Raw genomic sequence first — 21,724 nt, forward strand, 5'->3', positions numbered from 1 at the left:
ACCGTATTTGACCTTGAGCTGCTGTGTTTAGCCTGTTTTCTTCTGTCGGCAGAAGAGTTGTTCGCAACTCGCGTCTTTATTCCCGTCTTTATGTCCCGTAAAAGATCAACCATGCTCGTCTTGCTCTATGTACCGTTCAGCGTGTGTATTCCTCTAATTATTATCGCTCACCAAAACACTTTATATAAGGAAAATGTAAAAAGAAATGCTCCATTAAAGATGTTTTAATAATGTAAATCTTAAGCCTCATTTGTGAATGAATGTTTCCTGCTCCACTGGGATTGTTTTCCCGTCACGTTCTCATCTGCAATCTCTGAATCATGAGAACACGGCGATGGATTAGCAAGACTAATCTACGTACGTAATGAAACACGCTGGTCTTACTCTGGCTTTGAGCACGTGCCAGAGAAAGAAAAATGATGGTAGTGTGTGTGTGTGTGTGTGTGTGTGTGTGTGTGTGTGCGTGCCCAGGAGCAGTCAGCAGTTTTGTCTAATTGAAATGGACAGGATGGGCAGTCCTCGGCCTCCGCTGCCCATTAAAAGATTGTCCTGCAGCCCGCCGGCGTGCGCGCTCTGCTGCATTGGCCTGAAACGAGCTGGCTCGCCTCTCGCCCGCAGATCACGGCTGACAGTCGGAAGCGGGGCTCTGGAGCGACCGTCGGGCGGCGGGTGAGGCTGAGGGACCCCTCGTCGGTATTCCTCGGCCGTGTTTGCTTTGTCGGCGTCAGCCTGGAATGACAATTACAACAAAAAGTTGGATGAATTCTCCACATTACGTCACCGTTGTGTCAACTTCCTGCACAGCTCCTGCTTTACAGCGTCCACGAAAAAAAAAATGCTTAGCATCCAGCTTTGTGCAGTTTCTTACTGCTAATTGGATTTGCTTTCATGGTGATATTTATTTATTTATGAACATCAACCCTAAAAGGAACACCTCTCAACTCTTTAATAGCTTCTCCCTGCAGCTGAAGACCCATTATGGTTGGCTCATCAGTTTTTTTTTTCTTAAAAAAGGAGCAAATCTGCACATTTTGAAATGCTTAATGCATTTTTACCTGATAATTGAACAATTATTTCAAGCCTTTCATCAAATTAAGTTCTAAATCTATGAAACACATGCTCCAAAGCACTTGCTTCTGTCTTGTCTTTTTTTTTTTTTTTTTTTCTCTCAGAATGGGGCTTCTGCAGGCCGCGGCCTCCGCCCCGCGTGGACCCGCTCATCAGCAGCTGCATCGGCAGCTCGTCCGTGTGAACCTCCAGCGAGCACGCTCCGTCAAACTTCTCCGCTCGCTGGTTATCGGATTGTTGAGGGGGAGGTGGGGGTCGTCATGTTTGGAGAGACCGGGAACTTCCCCCATAAGTCCACAGCGCTTTATGCATAATCAGTTCATATATAATCACTGTTCATCACACACACACACACACACACACACATGCTGGTGAATCGCTGTCAGCTGTGTGGACAGCGTGCGCACTCCTCTGGAAGCGTGCACAGGCCCTGAAGCTCTCTGTGCACGCTCACTGTCGTGGCAGTAATATTACTGACCATGCACTGCATGTGCCGAGTGAACTAAAAGTAATCCACTGTAGGCTGTTCATATTAATTGCAGCTACAGTTTTGAGCCTGGTGCCAAATTACAAGAGGCACACGATGGCACGGTGTTTTTTAGATGAAGACGGTTATTATACGTAGTTTAAATGAACTCTGGTGAAACTGTGGCTTTAACGCTGCAGCTGAGTGTCACCCTGCCATACTGCTGCGGCCGACGATGCCTTTATATATTTTATAAGCCGTTGGTGAGTTCTCAGCTGGTAAAAATACCACCACTGTAATCCCACATGGATTGAGCTGCATTGTTGTTGGACTTGTGCGGCAGAATCTGCACAACAGCCCTGCTGCAGTCTGACTTTTACTTGCCATTGTTTTTTTTGGGGGGGTAATTTTTTTTTACATCCTGTCACCAGATTTGAGTGAAAATGATTTTTAGAACCAGTCCACTAATTCCTCGCAGCTGCCGCTGCTCTTAATCACCAAGTTTTCACTTCCACCTCTGTAACACAACGGCTGTGAGTGACAGGAGCCGCCAAAACGACTGCAAATGTGCCACTGCTGCGCTGTCAAAGGCAACGATACCGTCAGATTACAGGATCCCAGAGGGGGAGCGGCGAGAGCTGTGAGTGAGCGAGAGGCTCAGTGAAACGTGTTAATGAGGTCTAATGAGAATGAGCAGGTAATCACACACTCCAATGTTCCTCAGCGAAAGAGAGGATTTAAAACAAGTGTTGCCTCAACGCTGATAAATACTATTTAATGAGGTGATTTAGGTGCTTTTGGAGGTAAACTGCACTTCGACGAAATATAAAATAGAAACATGTTCTAGGAAGCCATTTGCAGTACAAGAAGCAGGAAGGGTGTTAAGATTGAAGATACACCCTTTATAACACTGCCTCATGGCCTCCAGGTGTCAGGTGACCTCAGTGTACAAACAAGCTGAGGACCGGACAGAGACACCACACTGCCATCTACTGGTCTGGATCAACTTTCAGCGCCCTGCTGAGTATAAATCTCTCACAATTTAGTGATTTGACGTACTCTTCCCTGTCCGAATGGAGAATAGTCACTTTCACCATCTGCTTAGATTTATAATAGACTCAAGGTTTAAAAATAAAGATTAATTCAATTAAGAAATAAACTTTACAACTGAAATTACTGATGCAGCAAAAATGTGAAGCCTTTTCTGACTTGTGGAAAATACTTAAAAATGATACTCAAAACTAAAACAAATCCAATCAAAAAGATGTCCAATGATGATAGTACTAAAGCATAAGTTTAAACAAGCCCACAAGTGATTTCTATGGTTAGAACTAGACAGCTTTCTTCCCCACTGAACACAAAAAAAAAAATCAAGAGAAACTTTTAATTTTGTTTTTCATCAAGTACACAACCATTTAAAAAAAGAAATTACATTGTCAGAGTATATTGAAAATAAATCATGGCTCCATTATCTGAATCAAATTCAGTGTAACTCAAACAAAAAACAAGAACAAGCAGAACGAGAGCGAACAGAAGAAGAAATGGGTCCTAAGAGGAACTGACACCGACAACATGCTTGAGGTCTTAAAGGTTAAACTGGAATAAACAATAAATACACAGTACAAACCTTGATTCTATTTAATGTTTTCTAGTCATGTTAAGAAGTAAGAAGCCCCGGATACTCAACATCTCTACATTTATATGTGACCGACTGGAAAAAAAAACAAAAAAAAAAAAACAGATGAACCAACACTCCATGCGATCGCTGTAGAAAGAAAAAGTAGGTCCGTTCTTTCACAAAGAACCCGATTGGATGGCTGTCATTAACACAGAAATGAAACGATTGTTATAAAACAATGACAGAACATTCATCATTTCAGAAGTACAGATTAGTCAAAACGAGCATCAAGATTGCGTTTATCATGGACTGGTGGCCTGCAGCCACCTAGTGGCCATAAGTCGTACTGTCATGTGGATGCCGAGCAGGAGAGTTTTCCTGCCTCACTGATGTGGTACTATCACACCGAGAACCAGAGGGCGTGGTTCTGCAGGGCGCCAAGGAGGAAAGACCTGATCGCCGCTGCTGCAGTTCATGGGAGGTGGGGGCGGGGCCTCAGTCGCTGTCAAATCTAATGGAGTTGACTGAGGTGGAGATGGCTCCTCCGCGGTAGCTTCCTCTCTTCTTCTTCGTCTTCTCGTGACGGAACGACTTGCCCTTGGTGAACCTGAGCACATCGTTTGCCTTCTGGCCCCAGTCACCGTTGGCGCCGAGCTGGAACGGCAAGCACAGGGCGTGTTGAGAAGACCAACGTTTACTGGGTAAATCTGAAGGTTTTAAAATGGAGGAGGTCAATGAACTCACCTTGGCGTCGAACGAGTTGTCCGCCAGACGGGGATCCACCTCGACGCTTTCTTCCTGTATCCTGCGGAACGGGATGTTGGACTGAAAGACAGCAAAGCCGTCACTCGTACACACTTCAACTGACACTGAGGAGTTTGGCAAACTTCCACAGTTTTTATTCAGACATCTGCTGATTATATACAGTTGTTCATAATCCAATCTAGTTTTGAACTAGTGTGTTAAAATGTGGAGGAGCTGAGCTCAATCCAACCAAGAGATCCGAGTTCGGTGGCTTCAAGCACATAAACTAGGTTCTGGACTCCTGCAGCTTTTACCTTCTTGTTGGCTTTGGGGAAGGTCTGTGGTGTGGTCGTTGCCTTCTTATTTTTGGGCGTCTTCACTTCAGTCTCATCTTCGCTTCCCGATTCTTCAGCCTGTTTTTTCTTGCCATTGGCAACTGCTTGAATCAGTGAAAAATGAGATCAGATTGGAAGCCGTCAGTTTCTGCTTTACCTGTGAGGAGACAGGTCATCCTCAGAGGATTCTGCACTCTCAGCTGTCCTTGAATGCCTCACGGGGAGAGACTGGAGCAACACTTCAGGCTCTCCCTATCAGCTAATCAAGCTAACATCATCTAACTTTAGGAGCATCAGATGATTTCCTAATATTTTCCCTCGTAAGGTCACATGTGATTGCACGACTTCAGAATCATTCATAACATTACGGCGAGACATGCGTGTTGCGTTCAGGACGTACCTTTCGCTGCGGGCGTGTTGGGCGCGGTGGCCGCTCTGCGCGGGGCTTCGTCTTCCTCTGATGAACTGTCTTCGGAGCTGCTGCTCTCTTTAGCTTTAGCTGATGGTGTTTTCTTGACGGCAGCGGGTTTCACGGCGCTCTTGCCGGCCTCCTCTTCCTCTTCGGAGCTGCTGTCGCTGGACGACTCCGCTGCCTTTGCTGCCGGAGGCGTTTTGGGAGTTGCTGCTTTGCCGTTGGCGACGGCGGGCTTCGCAGGCGTCACCTTCTTGGGCTCCTCTTCCTCATCGCTGGAGCTGTCTTCACTGGACTCTGCTGCAGCTTTGCTGGTGGAAGCAGCGGCTGCAGGCTTCGGGGCGGCAGCTGCAGCTTTCTTGGCGGCGGGCTTGGCGGCCTCCTCTTCGGAGTCCGAGCTGTCCGACTCGGAGCTGCTTTCTGCGGCGGCAGCAGGCTTGGCAGCAGGAGTCGCAGGCTTTGAGGCTGGAGTTGCTGGTTTAACTGCAGGTTTGGCTTTCACGGGCTCTTCATCCTCAGAGGAGGACTCCGAGCTGCTCTCTGCAGCAGCAGCAGCAGCTTTCCCTGCAGGGGTAGCAGGCTTTGAGGCCGGGGTGGCTGCTTTCACCACTGCAGGTTTGGATGCAGGAGTTGCAGGTTTGGAAGCTGGCTTTGCTGGCTCTTCATCTTCGGAAGAAGAGTCAGAACTGCTTTCTGCTGCAGGAGCAGCAGCCTTTGATGCTGGAGTGGCAGGCTTAGCTGGTGTCTTAGCCTTCGCTGGCTCTTCGTCCTCAGAAGAGGAGTCGGAGTCGGAGCTGCTGTCAGCAGCAGCCTTCGCTGCAGGGGTGGCCGGTTTTGGAGCCGGGGTTGCTTTAGCAGGAGCTTTAGCTGCTGGCTTCGCTGGCGCTTCGTCTTCGGACGAGGAGTCAGAGTCTGAACTGCTTTCAGCTGCAGCAGCCTTCGCTGCAGGGGCGGCAGCTTTAACTGCGGGGGTGGCAGGTTTTGAAGCAGGGGTGGCAGGTTTAGCTGCAGCCTTTGCTGGTGCTTCATCCTCAGAAGACGAGTCAGAGTCAGAGCTGCTCTCAGCAGCAGCTTTAGCTGCAGGAGTTGCAGGTTTTGAAGCAGGAGTTGCAGGTTTTGAAGCAGGAGTTGCAGGTTTAGCTGCAGCCTTCGCTGGTGCTTCGTCCTCAGACGAGTCAGAGTCAGAGCTGCTCTCGGCAGCAGCTTTAGCTGCAGGGGTGGCAGGTTTTGAAGCTGGGGTAGCAGGCTTAGCTGCTACAGCCTTAGCCTTCGCTGGTTCTTCGTCTTCGGAAGATGACTCTGACTCAGAGCTGCTCTCAGCAGCAGCTTTAGCTGCAGGGGTTGCAGGTTTTGAAGCTGGAGTTGCAGCTTTAGGTGCAGGAGTCGCCACCTTGGAAGGTTTAGCTGCTGCTGCCTTCGCCTTCGCCGGCTCTTCATCCTCAGAAGAAGAGTCGGAGTCTGAGCTGCTCTCTGCAGCTGCAGCAGCAGGTTTTGCGGCAGCAGCAGCAGGTTTGGAAGCCGGCGCTGCTTTTTTAGCTGCAGGTTTCACTTTAGCCGGTTCTTCCTCGTCATCAGAAGAGTCTTCCTCAGAGCTGCTCTCTTCAGGCTTTGCGGGGGGTTTTGAGGTAGAAGCAGACGCAGCAGGGGTTGTTTTAGTCTTCAGGGGGGGTTTTGCTGGAGCCTCATCTTCTGAGCTGCTGTCTGAATCTGGAGACAGAAAACAGGAATTCACACAAAATTCACAGACGAAAGAAATTCAACACAGTTGTGTATTCAGCACGCAGTATCACAATGAGCACAAACACTCAAACTGCCGTGTCGTACCTGAACTGGACTCGTCTTTCTTAGCTGGAGCCTTTTTGGCAGGTGCAGCTTTAGCCGGTGGCTTTTTCACCGGCTCCTCCTCCTCGGAGCTGGACTCCTCGGAGGAGGAGTCCTCAGCCGCCGCCGCGGGTTTAGCTGGAGCCGCCTTAGCAGGAGTCGCCTTTACTGCTGGTTTCTTCGCCGCCTCTTCCTCCTCTGAACTGGAGTCGTCATCCGAATCATCGTCTTTAGCAGGGGCTGCTTTCGCTGGAACAGCCGCAGCTTTCTGGGTCGAAGCCGGAGGAGGAACTGCGCTGTACGCTCCTGATGAGGGAAACGTAGCCGATCAGGAGCGCGATAAATATCTGCAACTCAAGAGCGATCAGCACATTTCTAATACCTGAACCTAGAAATCAAGTCAATATGGGCTCGAACCTGTTTTGGGTTTTTTGCTGGGAGGGGCTTCTTCTTCAGAGGAGGAGTCTTCTGAGCTGGAGTCGGCAGCAGCTGCAGCAGGCTTCACTGGAGCGGGCTTCACTGGAGCCTGGCAGGAAACAACGCATTCACACCGTCAATAATAACTTGGTGTTGTTCTAATCGTATGCAATCAATGCCAAGAGGGAAACTGCTAAAACATTACCTTAGCTTTCTGTTCGTCTTCAGAATCTGATGTGGTCTCATCACTGCTGCTGCTCTCCTGCTTCTTCTGAGCTGCTGCTTTAGCAGGAGCGGTCGCTTTAGCCGCTGTGACTGCAGCAGCTTTACCTTCTGTTTTACAGAAAGTAATTATAGTCATTTGATAAAGAAGAACTTCATACATTTAGAAGTGATAACACATCAAGGTGTTTTGCTGAACTCACTGGGAGCAGGAGCTTTGGCTGGCTGTTCATCCTCAGAGTCGGACTCCTCACTGCTCGAGCTGCTGTCTTTCTTCCTCGTGCTGTCTGCGGCAGCGACTTCCGTCACGGGAACCTAAAAGCAAAAAATATTTTAACAAATGCACAGCAAGCAAACGATCCAGAGCCGTGCTCAATGGCCATGTTTCCACTCGCCTTTGCGGCAGGCTTCGCGGGCGCTTTCTCCTCCTCAGAGTCACTTGTGTCTTCGCTGCTGCTGGATGCTGCTTTCACAGGGGCTTTAGCAGGAACCTTGCTGGCTGCAGTAACAGATACATTCAAAGAGTAGCGTTACACTTCTGCAGGACAATGTAGACATTTATTTCTATGGTGACTTCAGAAAAAGCATGTGGCATCACCTGCAGGAGCAGGCGTAGGTTTCTTAGCTGCGGGCTGCTCATCTTCGCTGCTGGACTCCTCGCTGCTGGAGCTCTCTGCGCTGGGTTTAGACTTCTTGGCTGAGGGGCCGTTGTTAGATTCACTAGCAGGAGTTTTGCGTTTCTTAGCCTCAGGGGATCTAATCAAACCCAAGGACACTTTATTGGAGTTGTGCAGCTTGCAACATGCCACACGGTCACCATGAGCGCTTACAGAAGCAAACTGACGACTGGAAACACATCTTAAGACTATAAAATCAATATTTTAATGTGGTGGGCTACAGTCAGAATACCAGAGAAACATCTACAACTATTCTACATCACAGTTACAGTTTAGTTTTTGCCCATAGATCTTTCAGAAACTGGACAGTCTATTTTAAAGTTATGGAAGAATTAAAGACGCAGCTTACTTGACCCAGAAGTTGTAGATGTTAACGAGGCTCTCTTCGTTCGCATCTTGAGGTTTCTGTAGAGACACACGTGTTTAAACAACTTGCCTGCCGACGTTTCAGATTCAAAAGACTAACAGACAACAAAGACAAAAAGCGTATGACTTCTGCAAACAGATCAAGAACAGTAAATAGATAATGAGCTCCACGTGCGAACCACAGCGGGGGCCGTACAGTCTGTACATTATTTACCCTCACGCGCTCCCTTTAACCTCGTGTCAAGGCGTTTAGAAGCGGAGCGCGTGAAGGTGAGCGGGGTACTTACCACTTTGGTCTCTTTCACGAACTGCTCCGCCGCTTTGGTGAACTTGTTCTCCAGCAGAAATGAATAAACGCATTTGTAAAGATCACTCGGCACCGACTTTTCCGCCGCCATCTTCACCACGCGCACTTCAGAAGGAAGTCCGTCACACGTGAACATATGTGCGAGCGCCTTTAGATGACGTCGAGATTTTCTAAACGCAAGATGATTCACTCCTACCGAAACAGGAAAAACAGCACACATACTTGAGTCTGCGTTTTTTTAAATGATTGAACATAAAAGTACGAGGAATTTGTAGAACAATGCCACTTTCTCTGACAGAAATTTTAAGTTCTATAGATTTTGTAAAAATGGCATCCAAAGTGAACTTATTCGGAATGTAATATGATTTTCTAAACTAAACTTCAGGGGAAACATTGCAGTGATTGATATTCATTAAACTCTCGTTTTACAAGTCCAGTTGTTTTTAAATTCAGCTGCGGTGCGGTGCAGTGTTTAGCTCTCTAGCCTCACAGCAAAAATGTCCTGGGTTCAAATCATTGATAGTAGGTTCCTCCCACTGTGATTAAAAATATCCTAAACTTGACTTGCTCTTGGAGGGCCTCTGGTGGCCATCGAGGGCCTCTGCAGCCGCTCATGCTGCATATGCCAACAGTGATTCTATATCTCACCACAAGAGGGCAGTGTGGGAAATGTATTATCAAATCTCGGGGTTGGGAAAAGACTTGCAAAGACTTGCAATGCAAACCACCACTTTTAAATGTGTGCTCAATTAAAGGTAATTGAATATTTTTGCATTACTAGCTTCAATAATTGATTCTATGCTTTGAAATTGGATAGAAATCCAATAATAAAACAAAGACGAAAATGCCAAAGCTGCAATCGGCTGCAATCCCATTTAAATTTTTGGTCCGATATATATTCTCACTTTAGAATCACAAGTGTCAAACCTGCGTATTCCATATATTGATCAAGCACATAACTGCACGGTTGATACGTTGCCACCATTGCTCGTGAAATGGGTCAAATCTTCTCCCAAAAGCGCTTTACAACTGAGTTTTTTTTTCGATCCTGGGATTCGTGGAGGAGTGAGACCTCTTCCCTGATCTCATATATTCGAGGCGTAGCAGCGACGTCGGAGGTGGCGTCGTGAACGAACATTTAAAGAGTACAAACGGAGACGGAGCGCGATATTAATTCTCTCTAACGTATTTCTTGACCTAACACATCGATAATCATACAGCTTCGATGTAGTAATTTTGTTATGTTTTGGTTTTGATTTACCATTGGCACTAATGGCGCATCTTTTCTACGTCATCAAGTGACGACCTTCCCTCGTGTCACAACATGGTGGTTCCTTTAGTTGCAATGACACCCGCCGCTTGTTAGCTCTTTTGAAAGCCTACATTGAAGGGGTTTTCTTTGTTTATTTATTTATCTATTCTTTCCCGGAGTCATGCCGCGGTACGAGCTGGCTCTGATCCTGAAGACCATGCAGCGGCCCGAGACGGCGGCCGTGGTCCGGAGGACGGTGGAGACTCTGCTGGAGCGGGGCGCCGTGGTGAGGGACCTGGAGAACCTGGGGGAGAGACTGCTGCCTTACAAGATGAACAAACACAACCAGAAGCACTCTAGGGGGACTTACTTTCTGGTGGACTTCCACGCATCCCCCGACATGCTCACCGGCCTCATGGATCACCTGCACCGCGACGTGGACGTGGTGAGGCCCACCGTCCTGAAGAAGGACGACACGGTCTCGAAAAGCAACTGCTGCGGACCCCGGACCTGACTGCTGCATGTAAGAAGGTCCCCAGAGCCATCTGTCCCTCAGCTGATCCCAGCTGGCTGCAGGCAAGGTAGAGCCTGGACAGTGGTGCTCCACGTCCGTAAAGTTTATCCTGCCATTCGCAGTGACATCGGTGAAACATTTAATATAAAATATCGCTTGATAAAACAACTGTTAGAACCAGATTTTCACTCTGAGGGAATGCCAACATTTTGATTTAGTGGGTGCTTAGTTAAATAAATATTTGTGGATTTATTGTTTTCTTCCCACATTGATAAAGTAAATTAACAGGATTTCAAAGTTTATGAAGGAAAAGTATCAAAAACCCATGAAGACATTTTGCACAAAAAGTGTTTTTATATAATTCCCTGAACATTTCAATGTTTGTTTACCTCATACTATTTTAAAATCCTGCACTGTTCAAAGTTATATAGAATAAACCCGTAAAATGAGGGGAAAATGGATTGTTTTTCCTGCCATAGTGTTTGTCATGATTTTAATATTGTTGTTAACAGACTGATTTTAATTCCAATTTTTACTGCTGAGAAATATAATTCATCCTTCTGTTAAGGGCTGTTTATAGAAGACAAAGCTGAGGAAGTGTCACAGTTGATGACATTTCAGGGTGGTGACATTCTTTAATCAAAATGTTTTGTCAGCTCTATTTACATTTTTCAGTTTTGTATATTCATTTAAACAAAGATGAATTTTGAATAAATCTGCAACCATCACTGCCTAGTGTGAAGAAAATGTGACTCCTGCAGTAACTTCCTTGAGGAAAATCCCGTTGTGAAGATTAGATCAACCGGCGCTTTATGAAGCGAATGTTTTGTCTTTGCATAAATTAACAGATAAAATCTGAGCAGTGGTTGAATTCAATCACTTTATTTCAGCACCTCAACAGCTAATTGATATATTGCTTAAATGCAATTAAACTTTTCTTTCTATTGGGAAAACTATTCGAAATTATGATGCCATTACTTTATTTCAGTGCCAACAGATTTTGGATGGAATGCAGGTGTAACTAATAGTGGCACTGAACGATAAAAGCACCTGGAGATTCATCAAAACTACACTGATATTCGAGGCAGTTTTGCTGCTGTACCAGGAAAAGTAACCCTTTGTATTGATTAAATATCAATATGCACTTGAAGAGGGTGAAGGTTTTACTCCTATGCCACACAGTCATGTTACTATTTTTAACTCTACATGTTTGGCATCAGCACAGTGTTTTGTAAGATTAAATGGAATTGTCTGGTGCGACCCCCCCAAACAGGGTAAAGCAGTGTGGAAGACAGCGGCATGAATCTGCTGGTCAGGAGTGTCAGAGGTGCATCGTGGTCGACTGGTTTAGAGGAGAACCAGTTCGGTCTCACCTGCTGAAAATAGAATGAAATCTGTGATCAAGATTGTAAAAAAACACAAAGGAGGTCAAAAGAAACATTTCATCAGAGCTCCTCTGATAACAGGATTGAAGATTACGTGCTTCCATTCAGGTCACATTAAACCGCACCTGTCTGACACACTTTGGCTGAGTGAAGGAGTCCAAGTGTGTGTCAGACATTAATGTCCCGGTGCGCTGGAAGAACTTGAGGCAGATATTAACGTTGCATTCCTTCAGGTGAAGACTAGTCAGCTGATATGTGTATTAAATTTCACCACTTGGCTGTGCCATACCTTGAGGCCTGCTGTTTCCAGTGTGCTGACTGTGCTGGAGCTAAACTTGCACCGTTTGTTTTACAGGTTGACTCGGCTCGTGTCCTGCAGATGTACAGACGATTCTTCCCTCTTTGATGTGCTGTCACTTTTCATTTGCCTGTAAAGTCATGTAAACCTAAAATAAACTACTTTTTTTTCTGTCTAAGTTGCAAATTTTGTCCTCTTAACGTTCAGAAGGATGTGTCTCATGGGGTTTTCAGTCATGTGATACCACTTTCAGTTCTCGTTTTCATTTTCATTACAGCCGTTTAAAAATCTTTGGTTTGCGATCCAAAGTTCACCACTGTGTAAAGACCAGCAGTGCTGCCTGGGGTCTTTAAGTTGAGCTTGCCACAGTGTTTTTTTTTTTTTTTTCTGGAATTTGCTGAGTTTTAGTGTTTGTGTATCTGGACTTCATCTTACACAACACAACATAAAGACTGGTTTTGTTGTGTAAGCTAACCTTTGCTTTCCCAGATGTAATCCCAGAACATCATGCTTTTCTGCATTAGAGCCATTTTATTTAAAGAAAAAAAAAACATATTACACGAGGAAACCTCAAACAAGAGGTCAAAGGAAATGAATTAATGCCAAACTCCTGCAACTCACTGTAAACTGGCACAGGGGAGCAACATCTTTATGTTTTCTCAGTTTTAACTGAACGTTGCTGAAGTTACGTATTACTCACACAGTTCCTCAGTCTCTCCCCCCCCCACGTAATGAGATGCAAACTGTACTTCCATATTCACATCATTTAAAAGTTTGACTTCCCTCTCTGCTAGAATGTTCTCCAAATGACTAGTACATATATCGAGGCTGAAGGCTTCTACTCTCTTTGAACATGATTTGTGAAGTTTGGAGGTTCGCTGGTCGCGGCTCCACCTTGTCGTATAAAGTGGTATTTCAAGACTGATTTACATGAGTTATGCCGTCTGATGGCCTGTGAGACAAAGGAGGGTTTTACTCTGTTGTTTAACACTTGAGAAGAAGCAGTCTCTGCTACTGAAGCAACTCCTCTGTTTATCCCAGTGGAAATTCCACTGTTCAGTTTCTTGTTAAACCAGGTTTTGCTTTTAGCTCAAATCTGAAAGCAAGATAAATTTAAACAAGTCAATAAACTGTTTAAAAACCACTGCAAAAGCACTCAGTTCATAGTTCATATATTATACAAGTTTAACATTTTTAGAAACAGAAAGAAATTTGGTTTCATGAGTTCCTACTATGTCAGTTGCATCTGTCTTTATTGCTTTACAATTCTTTTGACAATTCACGTCATTTTTATCCCTGGTGGACGAAACAGTGTCCAAGCATGAATAAATAAAGTTTCCCAGGGTTGCCTTTAAATAACTTTACGCCCACTGTAAAACTATCCCACACCCTTTCAGTTCATTGATAAACATAAATGATTGTGTCAAAGGCTTTTTAGGTCGATGAATAGTCCAGTTGTGCAGCTTGAGATCTTTAGCATTCGTTAGTGGTTATGAAATACCCTCAATGACCTTTTTCAAAATGTTCTTATCAGTTATTACAATCAGTTGATGTTTTATCTTTACATTAATTTACAGTTTCAAGGATTTCCTTCTCATCCACTGCTTTGAGGAATATTGAGTGTTATTTTTTGTTTTTGTTTTTTTTTTTTCTACAAGATAGTCATTCCTACTGAGATAGATCAGGGATTTCTTCTTCCACGTTTGGTCCAACAATGACTTAAAAAAAAAAAGTTTCAAACCATTGATTATATCATTCATATTGGCTTTTTTTTAAAAATATGACTGAGTGCAATTATGCTAACTTATTTTGTATATTTTCTGGTTGCCTTTCTCTGTGATTGGCTTGTGAGGCCTGGCCTACACCCTCCAGTGATCCCTGCACAGGATGAAGCAGTACAGAAGATGGAAGTGCTTCACACAATTACTCTCCTTATGCACTCCCTCCCCAGTCATCCTTCAATGCATTTATAGTTTCCCCTGTCCTCAATAGTTTTAACTGTGTCTTTCATGTGGATGATGTCCTTTAAAATCAGTGAGGGGCAAATCAGATTGTATGAACATGTTATTGTGAAGTGCTTATGGGGGATTTGCGCGATCTACCAACTACCTTGCACAGATAATGGATTCGTTATTTGAGCACACATCCTACAATTAAACCAAAATTAACATGCAAGCTATAGATTATCGAGCGCGCAAATTTATAGCTCTGTAATCTGTTGTTCTTGCGCTTTTTGATGATTTCACATACTTGGAATGTTCCCTAATCCTTTATATGCGCAGCGCAATGAAGTAAATATTTCTGCTAAAAGCATTTAAAGTGGACATAAGTGAAGGTGTGCTGAGGAGGAGGAAGGTGTCCTCTTCCCTCTCACTCCCTGAAGTTAGATTCTGGCTTTTGTCCGTGGTTTCTCCGGTAGTTTCAGTTGTGTCGGGGTGTCAAGGAGCTGTGATCTGTGATGATGAGGAGTCACATGAGCGGCGGAGCAGTCAGCTGACGGTGAGCCATCATAAAGCCGCCGGCCGCCCCGCTCCTGCATTGCAGTCGTCTCACTCCTCCAGTCGCCTCGTTTCATCCTCAGCAGCGACAAAACAGCCCGTAGAAAACAGCGGAGTCATGCTGCTGCTAACTCTGCTCTTCGTGTCCTCAGGTAAACAGAGGGGAATGAAAACAGCTGTTTTGTGTCTTTGGGGAGGATTTACCGAAAATGCGTCTTATTGTGTAACCGACATTAAATAGGCGGAAGCGTTTCAAGAAGCCACCTTTGATAAACAAGTCGGCTTTCATTTCGCTCTTATAGAGTAATTTGACAAGAAACGTCCTTGACATTTTTTATTCGTAAAAGATTCTGTTTATCGAGTGGGCTATTCTTGTGTAGTGACTCCTTCGTTGTGGTTGCGTTTTGAAGTTTATAAATGTTATTGATTAGCAGCTAGCGTTAGCCTGCCAGCTAGCATAGCTAATAGGACTACAGTGAGAATGCCTGACGATAAATGACGGTTTCATAAACAACACTGCTCTTATTTGTTTCTGTCTGAGTGCAGTGGCTTTTTATTTATTTATTTACTTTTGGTGAGATCCTATGTGATCGGCCCTAGCTTCTGGTTGTGTACAGTATGTGCTACACTTTTGTTGTCTCCTCCATAACTTTCATTTCACTCTTTACCAACGCGCTGCGGAGTTTCTCTCTTACATTTTTGTTTTTGTCACCAGGCAGATCTTGTAATCATCTTACGCCGCTCGCAACTCTTATCTTTGTTATCTTAAAAAGAGAGAAAAAATAGGGCAGTCATTGTCAGCTGCTGTTGTGATAATAATGCAATGTTTTAATTCACCACCTCGCACCTGCACCCATTTTCTACATGATGATTGTTCACTGATTTTTCTCATATTTACGTTCACTTACATTGTTTAACATTTACTGTCTATTTTTAAGTAAGGGACATGTGGCCATCATGTTGAATTGACCCTCAGCGAGTTTGTAATTTTTACTATCTGGGTCAATCAAAGTGAGTCAGACACAGGCTGAGATAATATACAATATTGCTGGCCTCTTATAAAAATTGAGTTGAGTACTGGAAGTCCACGGAAATATCCAGCAGGAAGTCCCGGCCTCTGTAAATGTTCACTGTAGAGGTGTCCTCATTGGAACAGCTTGTTATTTTCTCTGACGGCTCATGTGACTTGGCTGAAAGCGGGACTGACCTGCCTGCGCTCTCGTGGCTGTTTGGAGGTCTTGTCTATTCCAGTTCTGGGCCCTTATCATCAGAAGCCACCTTGAGTAACTTTCACGGCCCAGTTCATTATAATCAATTAATAATGAATGTGGGTCAGCTTGCCTTTTCTATTATGTGTAATTTTTCCTTTTTGTCTCAAGATTTAAGAAAGTGTTTCAGGGTAGGAGCATGGAACAGGAAATAAGACGGCAGTTTGTTCTGTACTTTCTGTCTTCCCCTTTTTCACACTTAAGTTAATCTAACCAGTATGAGTGTGTGCAGTACATGTGTGCAGAATTTCCCCCTGGGATTAATAAGATATTTATGTTCTGTTCAAAACACTGTTCAATGCGTTCATAACTACCTCTGTATCGAATGCACACATCTACATAAAGCCTAAGGTGGTCGGTAGTGGGCGGTTGTACCAGTTTTCTGCATGTATGTGGGAACAAAACAGCTTTGTTTAATAGGATTGAGCTCATTTTTTTCTCTTGATGTTTGTGGAAGAAATCCCCCCCCCCCTTCACTAAGAGCTAAGGGGTCAAGCAAGGTTCCACATTTCAGTTTTTGTGGCTTTTTCTTAAGCATGTTTTTAGATTAAGTCTGCTGAGTGAAATGGGACTGGAAGTCACAAACTTCCTTCTTTTGGTAATTTTAGAGAAATAGTCTTGAATTTATTCATCTTCTACTCAACACTGTAACCAGGCTAGCTTTCTGAAAAGCCTCTGTGTTTCCGCATCGTTTCCCTGTATTTGTCAATCATCTACCCTCCACATGAGCTGTGACATTGTCCGTCATGGGTTTCAGTATGTTGTACTTCACATTCACACCATGTGGCAGCTGTAGTAGAACTCTTTGAGCATTGTAACATTTTATTTTTTGTTTACTTTGCAGCTGTAGCGACACCTCTGTTGGGCACTGAGCAGTGTGCTCATGGTCCCCCCTACTGGTGCCAGAATGTAAAGACGGCCTCCCTGTGTGGAGCTGTGCCCCACTGCCAGCAGAATGTGTGGAACCAGCCTCAGATGGTGAGACTCTCAGTTCATTGTTTTTGCAGTCTGTTATTGTCTAAAACCAATAAATGAATCTCTTATGGTAACGATGCTGTTAATGACAGATGATCCAACATACGTCTCCTTCTGTAGCTTGTTCAGCGCATCATCCTTAACACTTTATTTGTTTTAAATCTTCAGAAAACAGTGCCGTGTGACCTGTGTAAGGAGGTGCTGACAGTGGTGGCGCAAATACTTAAGGACAATGCTACAGAGGTAAGAGGTCTGAAATAATTCTCTGTGGGTTACCTGTAGCGAGACCAGGGTTTGTCAGAGTGTTGGACGCAGAGTTTGAACCACACTGTGCCTCCCGGGGAAAACCCACTCCACCCTTTGAAAACCACAGAATATTCTAAGACTATAAAGATGATTAATTGTGTGCGTTTGTGGTTTCAGTCTGAGGTTCTTGGCTACCTGGAGAAGGCCTGTCAGCTCATCCCTGACCAGGGTTTGACTGCAGAATGCAAAGAGCTGGTGGATGACTACTACCCCATCCTCATGGGAATCCTCACAGGGGAACTGGTGAGTTACATCAGTTTGCTTGTTCACTCATATTTCAGTATTCATTTGTGTTTAATAAGGGGAAATGAAGTTACTTTATCACCCCCTCTCCACCATCTGTGGCTGCTGGGCAATCACCCGTTTGCTCCTTAATGTGAAAGGAGGCGAAACAGAAGTGTCTGTGTGAGCAAAGTGCAGCGTGCTGAAAAGGGACTATTGATGAGGAAGTGAGATTACAGCTGAATGGGAACAGAGCAGTCACTGTGTCGGACTAGACATTATCACCGGGTTCAGTCACTGCCTTTATCTGTCACCTGCCTCCGCAGCTTTAACAGGAGTGATCATTTCTTATGGATATCTTCTGTTTGAAGAAGCACAGGTGCGAGAGGGTTGAGTCCCCGGAATAACCGGAGGTTGTGTTGTATTTCAGGAGGATCCCGCCGTGGTGTGCGGAGCTATGGGGCTCTGCAAGTCCCAGCAGTCGGCTCTGGGTGAGGTTCTGACCCACGAGCAGCTCGTGTCCAACGACATACCTCAGGTCGACCTTTCCCAGCACGTGGCTCCCTTCCTGCTCAACGTCCCGGGACTCCTCTACCCCCAGGAGAGCTCCAAGCAGGAGGCCCCGAAAAACGAAGCTCCGAAGGAGGTACACTGTTCCACCCCGTTAGGATTGGATTTCACCTGCATATGAATATTAACGTGTTTTCAAGGGAGAATGGGGGGTAGTAGTCACTCCGTGTACATTTTTTGGCAGTCACTGACTAATAAATGGTTGCCTGCTTCTGTTTTAAACGGTCATTTTCATTTAGTACTTCCTCTTCTCGGTCTTCCTGCAGGAGGGCGGTGAAGTGTGTCAGGACTGCATCAAGCTCCTGACCGACGCCCAGGCAGCAGCCAAAGAGAACTCCTCCTTCGTCAACGCCATGATCCAGAAAATTGAGAGCCAGTGTGACCAACTTGGACCCGGCATGTCTGATTTGGTGAGTGTCCGATGTAAATGAAGTGTTTTGGGGGGAAAACAGATCACTGCTGATGCTTTGTGTTAATCGTGTGGGGTTTTTTTTCTTCACTGCAGTGCAAGCAGTACATCAGCCAGTATGCTCCACTTGTTGTCCAGCAGTTTTTGTCCATGGTGAGTTTTCCCCAACTGCTCACATTTTGTCCTTTTTATTGATTCTAACTTTATACAATCCCGTAGTTTTGTATTTCCAGAGTAAATCTGGCAGTTGTGTGCTGATGCTTAAAGGTGTGCTCATCAAAACCCACCATTTCTGTGATAATATTTCGGTGGCGTTTAGTCCATATTCAGTTCCACAGCGCCACCTGCCCCGCTGTCTTGCCATGTTTTTACAGCTTACCACCTTCTGACAGTTTTTCCTTTTAATTTCAATTTTTTTTCCCCCACCTGTGTTCCTTCCTTAATCTGCTTTCCATCTGTGTCATTCTGCCTCTCTTCTTTGGTTTTGTGTGCTGCTCCTCAGGAACAGGTAGGTCACTCTGTGTTCAGCCTGTAGCTCTTTAACCGTTAGTTCTGGCTTCCTGTGCTGTCCACGCCTCACGCCGACCCGCCCCCACGCTGCAGACATGCATGTGGATGCCCATCTAATACTTACCCGAGTGTTTGTTTGACTACTAACACGACACACTACAGAACTCCGTTTTGCCGTTTCACATCGAGTCATTTGTAGCGTGTTTCCATCTCATCACAGACACGTCAGATTAGAGGTGAACTAGCTTTTGACGGTGTTGCCTGTCGTTTCTTCAACATTAGCTGATCTTTTTTGGATACATCAGTCATCCATGCAGAAGTTTTTACCTTTGTTATGCTTTTGGTTGCAGAGAAGCTGCTGCATGGGTGGTGTGGAGTTCATACACTTTATCATTTGATGCTTTTTAGCATGCAGCTGAAAGGGTGTATTTTTTTTTTTTTTTTCCTCTTGTAATAACCTTCTATTTCTGTATTCAGGATCCCAAGGATATCTGCAGCCTTGCTGGTTTCTGTGACTCTGTGCAGAAGGCCTTCCCCATGCTGAAGCTGCAGCCTGCGCTCGCCGTGTCTGCTCCCAAAGTTTTGCCTGCTGCCAAACTCGTTCCTGCCACCAAGGTCGCCTCTGCTTCTGACAAGCTGCCCAAGGTAGATCAAAAGTTAAATCAGTGACTGCATACAGCCCCAGTTGTTGATTTTTGTTTTTATTTACATGGGGAATTGTTTGAATAGCAACTAGTTGGAAAATCCAATATCTTTGATATTGTGATCATGTAAATAAACAAACATTCATACTGATATATAGCTTATTTGAAAGCAGAAGTTTCATGTTTAGGTTATGTCAACAGACACGTTAGACACACATTCTCAGAATACTGTGATAAAACTATCATGAAATTGTGATTATTGTCTAATTTTTTTGATATTTGATTAGTAACTTTTTATCTTATTTTTTAACCATGTCTATCTATTGGAGGTTGCTGTGCTTGTGGTTCGTGTGGCGACGTCCTCATGAGGCTTTGCTCTTTGGTGTTGCAGGGACTGGTTCGTGTCCGTGAATCCCCAGGCTGCGCCATCTGTGAGTTTGTGATGAAGCAGTTGGAGAGCATGCTGGAGGACCAGACCACCGAGGTGGGTTGTGTGCTGCAGGATGAATCCACCGTGACGCTTTGGCATCAGACTGACTCTCTCACTCTCACTCTGGTTAGGAGGAAGTCATTCAGGCCGTAGAGAAGGTGTGCACTTTCCTGCCCTCCACGCTGACCACGCAGTGTAAGGACCTGATTGAGACGTACGGCCAGGCCATCATCGAGCTGCTGGTGCAGCAGGCTGACCCCAAGACCGTCTGCACGGTGCTGGCTCTCTGCAACGGCGCCAGCCGCGCCTTTGTTGGTAAGATCTCACGATGCATGTTGAAGATATGGCAAAAATGTAGTGTGAGTCTGGGATTTGTACTTTGTCAGATCACAAGATGTTACTGATATGTCCACATATCACACTGAATCGTATTATGGCTCTTTTCCTAAGTTATGTAATCTTGTTATATCTAACTTTCTTTTTGGATTATACTCTGAAGCTAAACTGTACAGCCGTTTCTGCATATGTTCTCTAAACCACCGTTGTTACTTTAGTTCCCCTGGACAAGCCTCGCTTCAAGGAAGGAGGCTACTGTGACGTGTGTAAAATGGCCGTGAACTACATCGACGGCATCCTGGAGCAGAACGCCACCGAAGAACAGATCGAGGAGGCCGTGAGGAAAGTGTGCACCTTCCTGCCTGACGCTTACCGGAAAGAGGTGAGCCGCTTGTGTTCGACGCCCCGCACCTCTCTTCACGTCTCGGCCTCACATTAACACCCCCCCTCATGTATCCATGACAACAGTGCGACCAGTTGGTTGAACAGTACGAGCCGGTGCTCGTCCAGCTGCTGCTCCAGATGCTGGACCCAGACTTTGTGTGCACGGTAATGAGAAATGCGGCTTTATCAAAGAATGATGAGTCTGTGTTGCAGTTGTGTTTAGTGGCTGAACTGTGTGTGTGTGTGTGACAGAAATTGGGAGCGTGTCCTGAAGCCGTGCGCAGGCTGCTGGGGACGGAGCAGTGCGTCTGGGGACCGGCGTTCTGGTGCAAGAACATGGAGACTGCAACTCGCTGCAATGTGAGTATTTCAGCCTCGTACTGGTGCCTAACATGGAACCTCTCAGAGAGCTCATGGGAACGGGAGCTGGTTTAAATCCTGTCTAAAAATGTTGACAGATGCTGCTGCTTGAAATTGAAAAAAAATATCTAACGACTTGTTTTTGTCCTCCAGGCTGTGAGTCACTGCAAGCGCCACGTGTGGGTATAAAGGAAAGGCCACCGCGAACACCTCTGTAGGGAAAATTACTGTAGAGCTGCTTCCCACTTTCAACTTTTTGTCCTTTCTTTTGAATAGACTCAGAACTGCAATCGAAGTTTGAATTAACGTGGAAAGGGACCGGATATGTGACGTTTTTGTTTTCCTCTCCTGTTTTCGAGGGGGGAGGGTTGGTTGGGAGCAGTGATTACACGTGGAGTTGACTTTAAGTTGGCTTATTTGTCTTTGTGTTGACTTCTACAGATTTGCATTATTGCAGACATACTCGCCTGTATTGGTTGTGTGGTTAAAAAATAAGCATATTTGCAGTTTGCATTTTTGTACTGTTGAAGCATTAACAGGCTGTTCGGTGGGTTTATTGACCTCCCTGGCTAATTTTGCTTTATTTCCCATGGAGTGACCATTTTAATATTTCACTGTGTTGTTAAGTTGCAATACATCTGGCAGTATGCCTGACCCCTGGAAGAATTTATATTTTGTAGACAGATGGGTTTTTTTGTTATTACGGGCTGATATGGAGGTGATTGGTGTGAAAATACCTCCTTGTTGTTTGCACTCTTGCTACTGTTCATAAATCAATATGACTATAACACAAACCGCATCTGATTCAAATGTCTGCTTCGAACCTGTCGAAATGCCAGTTGATCTGTGAACATTTTAACAATAAAAGTGATCTGAACCACTTGGATTTCTCTCCTGTTGGTGTTACATT

The 21,724-nt window shown here is 45.1% G+C and overlaps 3 protein-coding genes across 7 annotated transcripts; 2 read left to right on the forward strand and 1 right to left on the reverse strand.

The window, feature by feature from the left end:
• Window positions 1–2,904: 2,904 nt before the first annotated feature.
• nolc1 (nucleolar and coiled-body phosphoprotein 1) lies at window positions 2,905–8,638 on the reverse strand. 3 transcript variants are annotated; one of them, XM_030106174.1, is made up of 13 exons: window positions 8,434–8,638; window positions 8,130–8,185; window positions 7,702–7,859; window positions 7,499–7,602; window positions 7,307–7,418; window positions 7,087–7,214; window positions 6,882–6,990; window positions 6,468–6,770; window positions 5,390–6,350; window positions 4,632–5,260; window positions 4,211–4,335; window positions 3,897–3,977; window positions 2,905–3,806 (listed from the first exon to the last, which is right to left on the reverse strand). In XM_030106174.1, exons 1-13 carry the CDS (start codon window positions 8,587–8,589, stop codon window positions 3,648–3,650), a joined length of 3,081 nt encoding a protein of 1,026 aa, XP_029962034.1. In that variant the 5' UTR covers window positions 8,590–8,638; the 3' UTR covers window positions 2,905–3,647. The 3 variants fall into 3 exon arrangements, with proteins under 3 accessions (XP_029962034.1, XP_029962032.1, XP_029962033.1); XM_030106172.1 differs by having other exon boundaries at window positions 4,632–6,350; XM_030106173.1 differs by having other exon boundaries at window positions 4,211–4,332; window positions 4,632–6,350; window positions 8,434–8,637.
• Window positions 8,639–9,761: 1,123 nt separating this feature from the next.
• On the forward strand, window positions 9,762–12,081 carry mrps6 (mitochondrial ribosomal protein S6). 2 transcript variants are annotated; one of them, XR_003932646.1, is made up of 2 exons: window positions 9,762–10,286; window positions 11,960–12,081. XR_003932646.1 is itself a non-coding variant. In XM_030106775.1 (2 exons), exon 1 carries the CDS (start codon window positions 9,887–9,889, stop codon window positions 10,217–10,219), a length of 333 nt encoding a protein of 110 aa, XP_029962635.1. In that variant the 5' UTR covers window positions 9,763–9,886; the 3' UTR covers window positions 10,220–10,228; window positions 11,960–12,077. The 2 variants fall into 2 exon arrangements, 1 of the variants encoding a protein (XP_029962635.1); XM_030106775.1 differs by having other exon boundaries at window positions 9,763–10,228; window positions 11,960–12,077.
• Window positions 12,082–14,392: 2,311 nt separating this feature from the next.
• On the forward strand, window positions 14,393–21,697 carry psap (prosaposin). Of its 2 annotated transcripts, XM_030106478.1 has the most exons (15): window positions 14,393–14,552; window positions 16,513–16,646; window positions 16,812–16,886; window positions 17,067–17,192; window positions 17,602–17,817; window positions 18,008–18,151; window positions 18,247–18,303; window positions 18,653–18,658; window positions 19,138–19,305; window positions 19,696–19,788; window positions 19,866–20,049; window positions 20,289–20,452; window positions 20,539–20,619; window positions 20,707–20,814; window positions 20,968–21,697. In XM_030106478.1, exons 1-15 carry the CDS (start codon window positions 14,519–14,521, stop codon window positions 21,001–21,003), a joined length of 1,626 nt encoding a protein of 541 aa, XP_029962338.1. In that variant the 5' UTR covers window positions 14,393–14,518; the 3' UTR covers window positions 21,004–21,697. The 2 variants fall into 2 exon arrangements, with proteins under 2 accessions (XP_029962338.1, XP_029962339.1); XM_030106479.1 differs by lacking the exon at window positions 18,653–18,658.
• Window positions 21,698–21,724: the final 27 nt, after the last annotated feature.

The sequence above is a fragment of the Salarias fasciatus genome, chromosome 13, assembly GCF_902148845.1.
Source record: "Salarias fasciatus chromosome 13, fSalaFa1.1, whole genome shotgun sequence".
Taxonomy (NCBI): domain Eukaryota; kingdom Metazoa; phylum Chordata; class Actinopteri; order Blenniiformes; family Blenniidae; genus Salarias; species Salarias fasciatus.

What these genes read in the sequence shown, in the direction of transcription:
- nolc1 (XM_030106172.1), bottom strand. Translation starts at nt 8,589, where the DNA reads ATGTTCACGTGTGACGGACTTCCTTCTGAAGTGCGCGTGGTGAAGATG. An exon ending in AGCCAAAGCTCCTGCTCCCA is followed by an intron (nt 7,215 to 7,306) that starts GTGAGTTCAGCA and finishes TCTGTAAAACAG; the next exon opens with AAGGTAAAGCTGCTGCAGTC. An exon ending in CAGCAAAAAACCCAAAACAG is followed by an intron (nt 6,771 to 6,881) that starts GTTCGAGCCCAT and finishes TTCCCTCATCAG; the next exon opens with GAGCGTACAGCGCAGTTCCT.
- mrps6 (XM_030106775.1), top strand. Translation starts at nt 9,887, where the DNA reads ATGCCGCGGTACGAGCTGGCTCTGATCCTGAAGACCATGCAGCGGCCC.
- psap (XM_030106478.1), top strand. Translation starts at nt 14,519, where the DNA reads ATGCTGCTGCTAACTCTGCTCTTCGTGTCCTCAG. An exon ending in AAAACGAAGCTCCGAAGGAG is followed by an intron (nt 17,818 to 18,007) that starts GTACACTGTTCC and finishes GTCTTCCTGCAG; the next exon opens with GAGGGCGGTGAAGTGTGTCA. An exon ending in GACCCGGCATGTCTGATTTG is followed by an intron (nt 18,152 to 18,246) that starts GTGAGTGTCCGA and finishes TCTTCACTGCAG; the next exon opens with TGCAAGCAGTACATCAGCCA.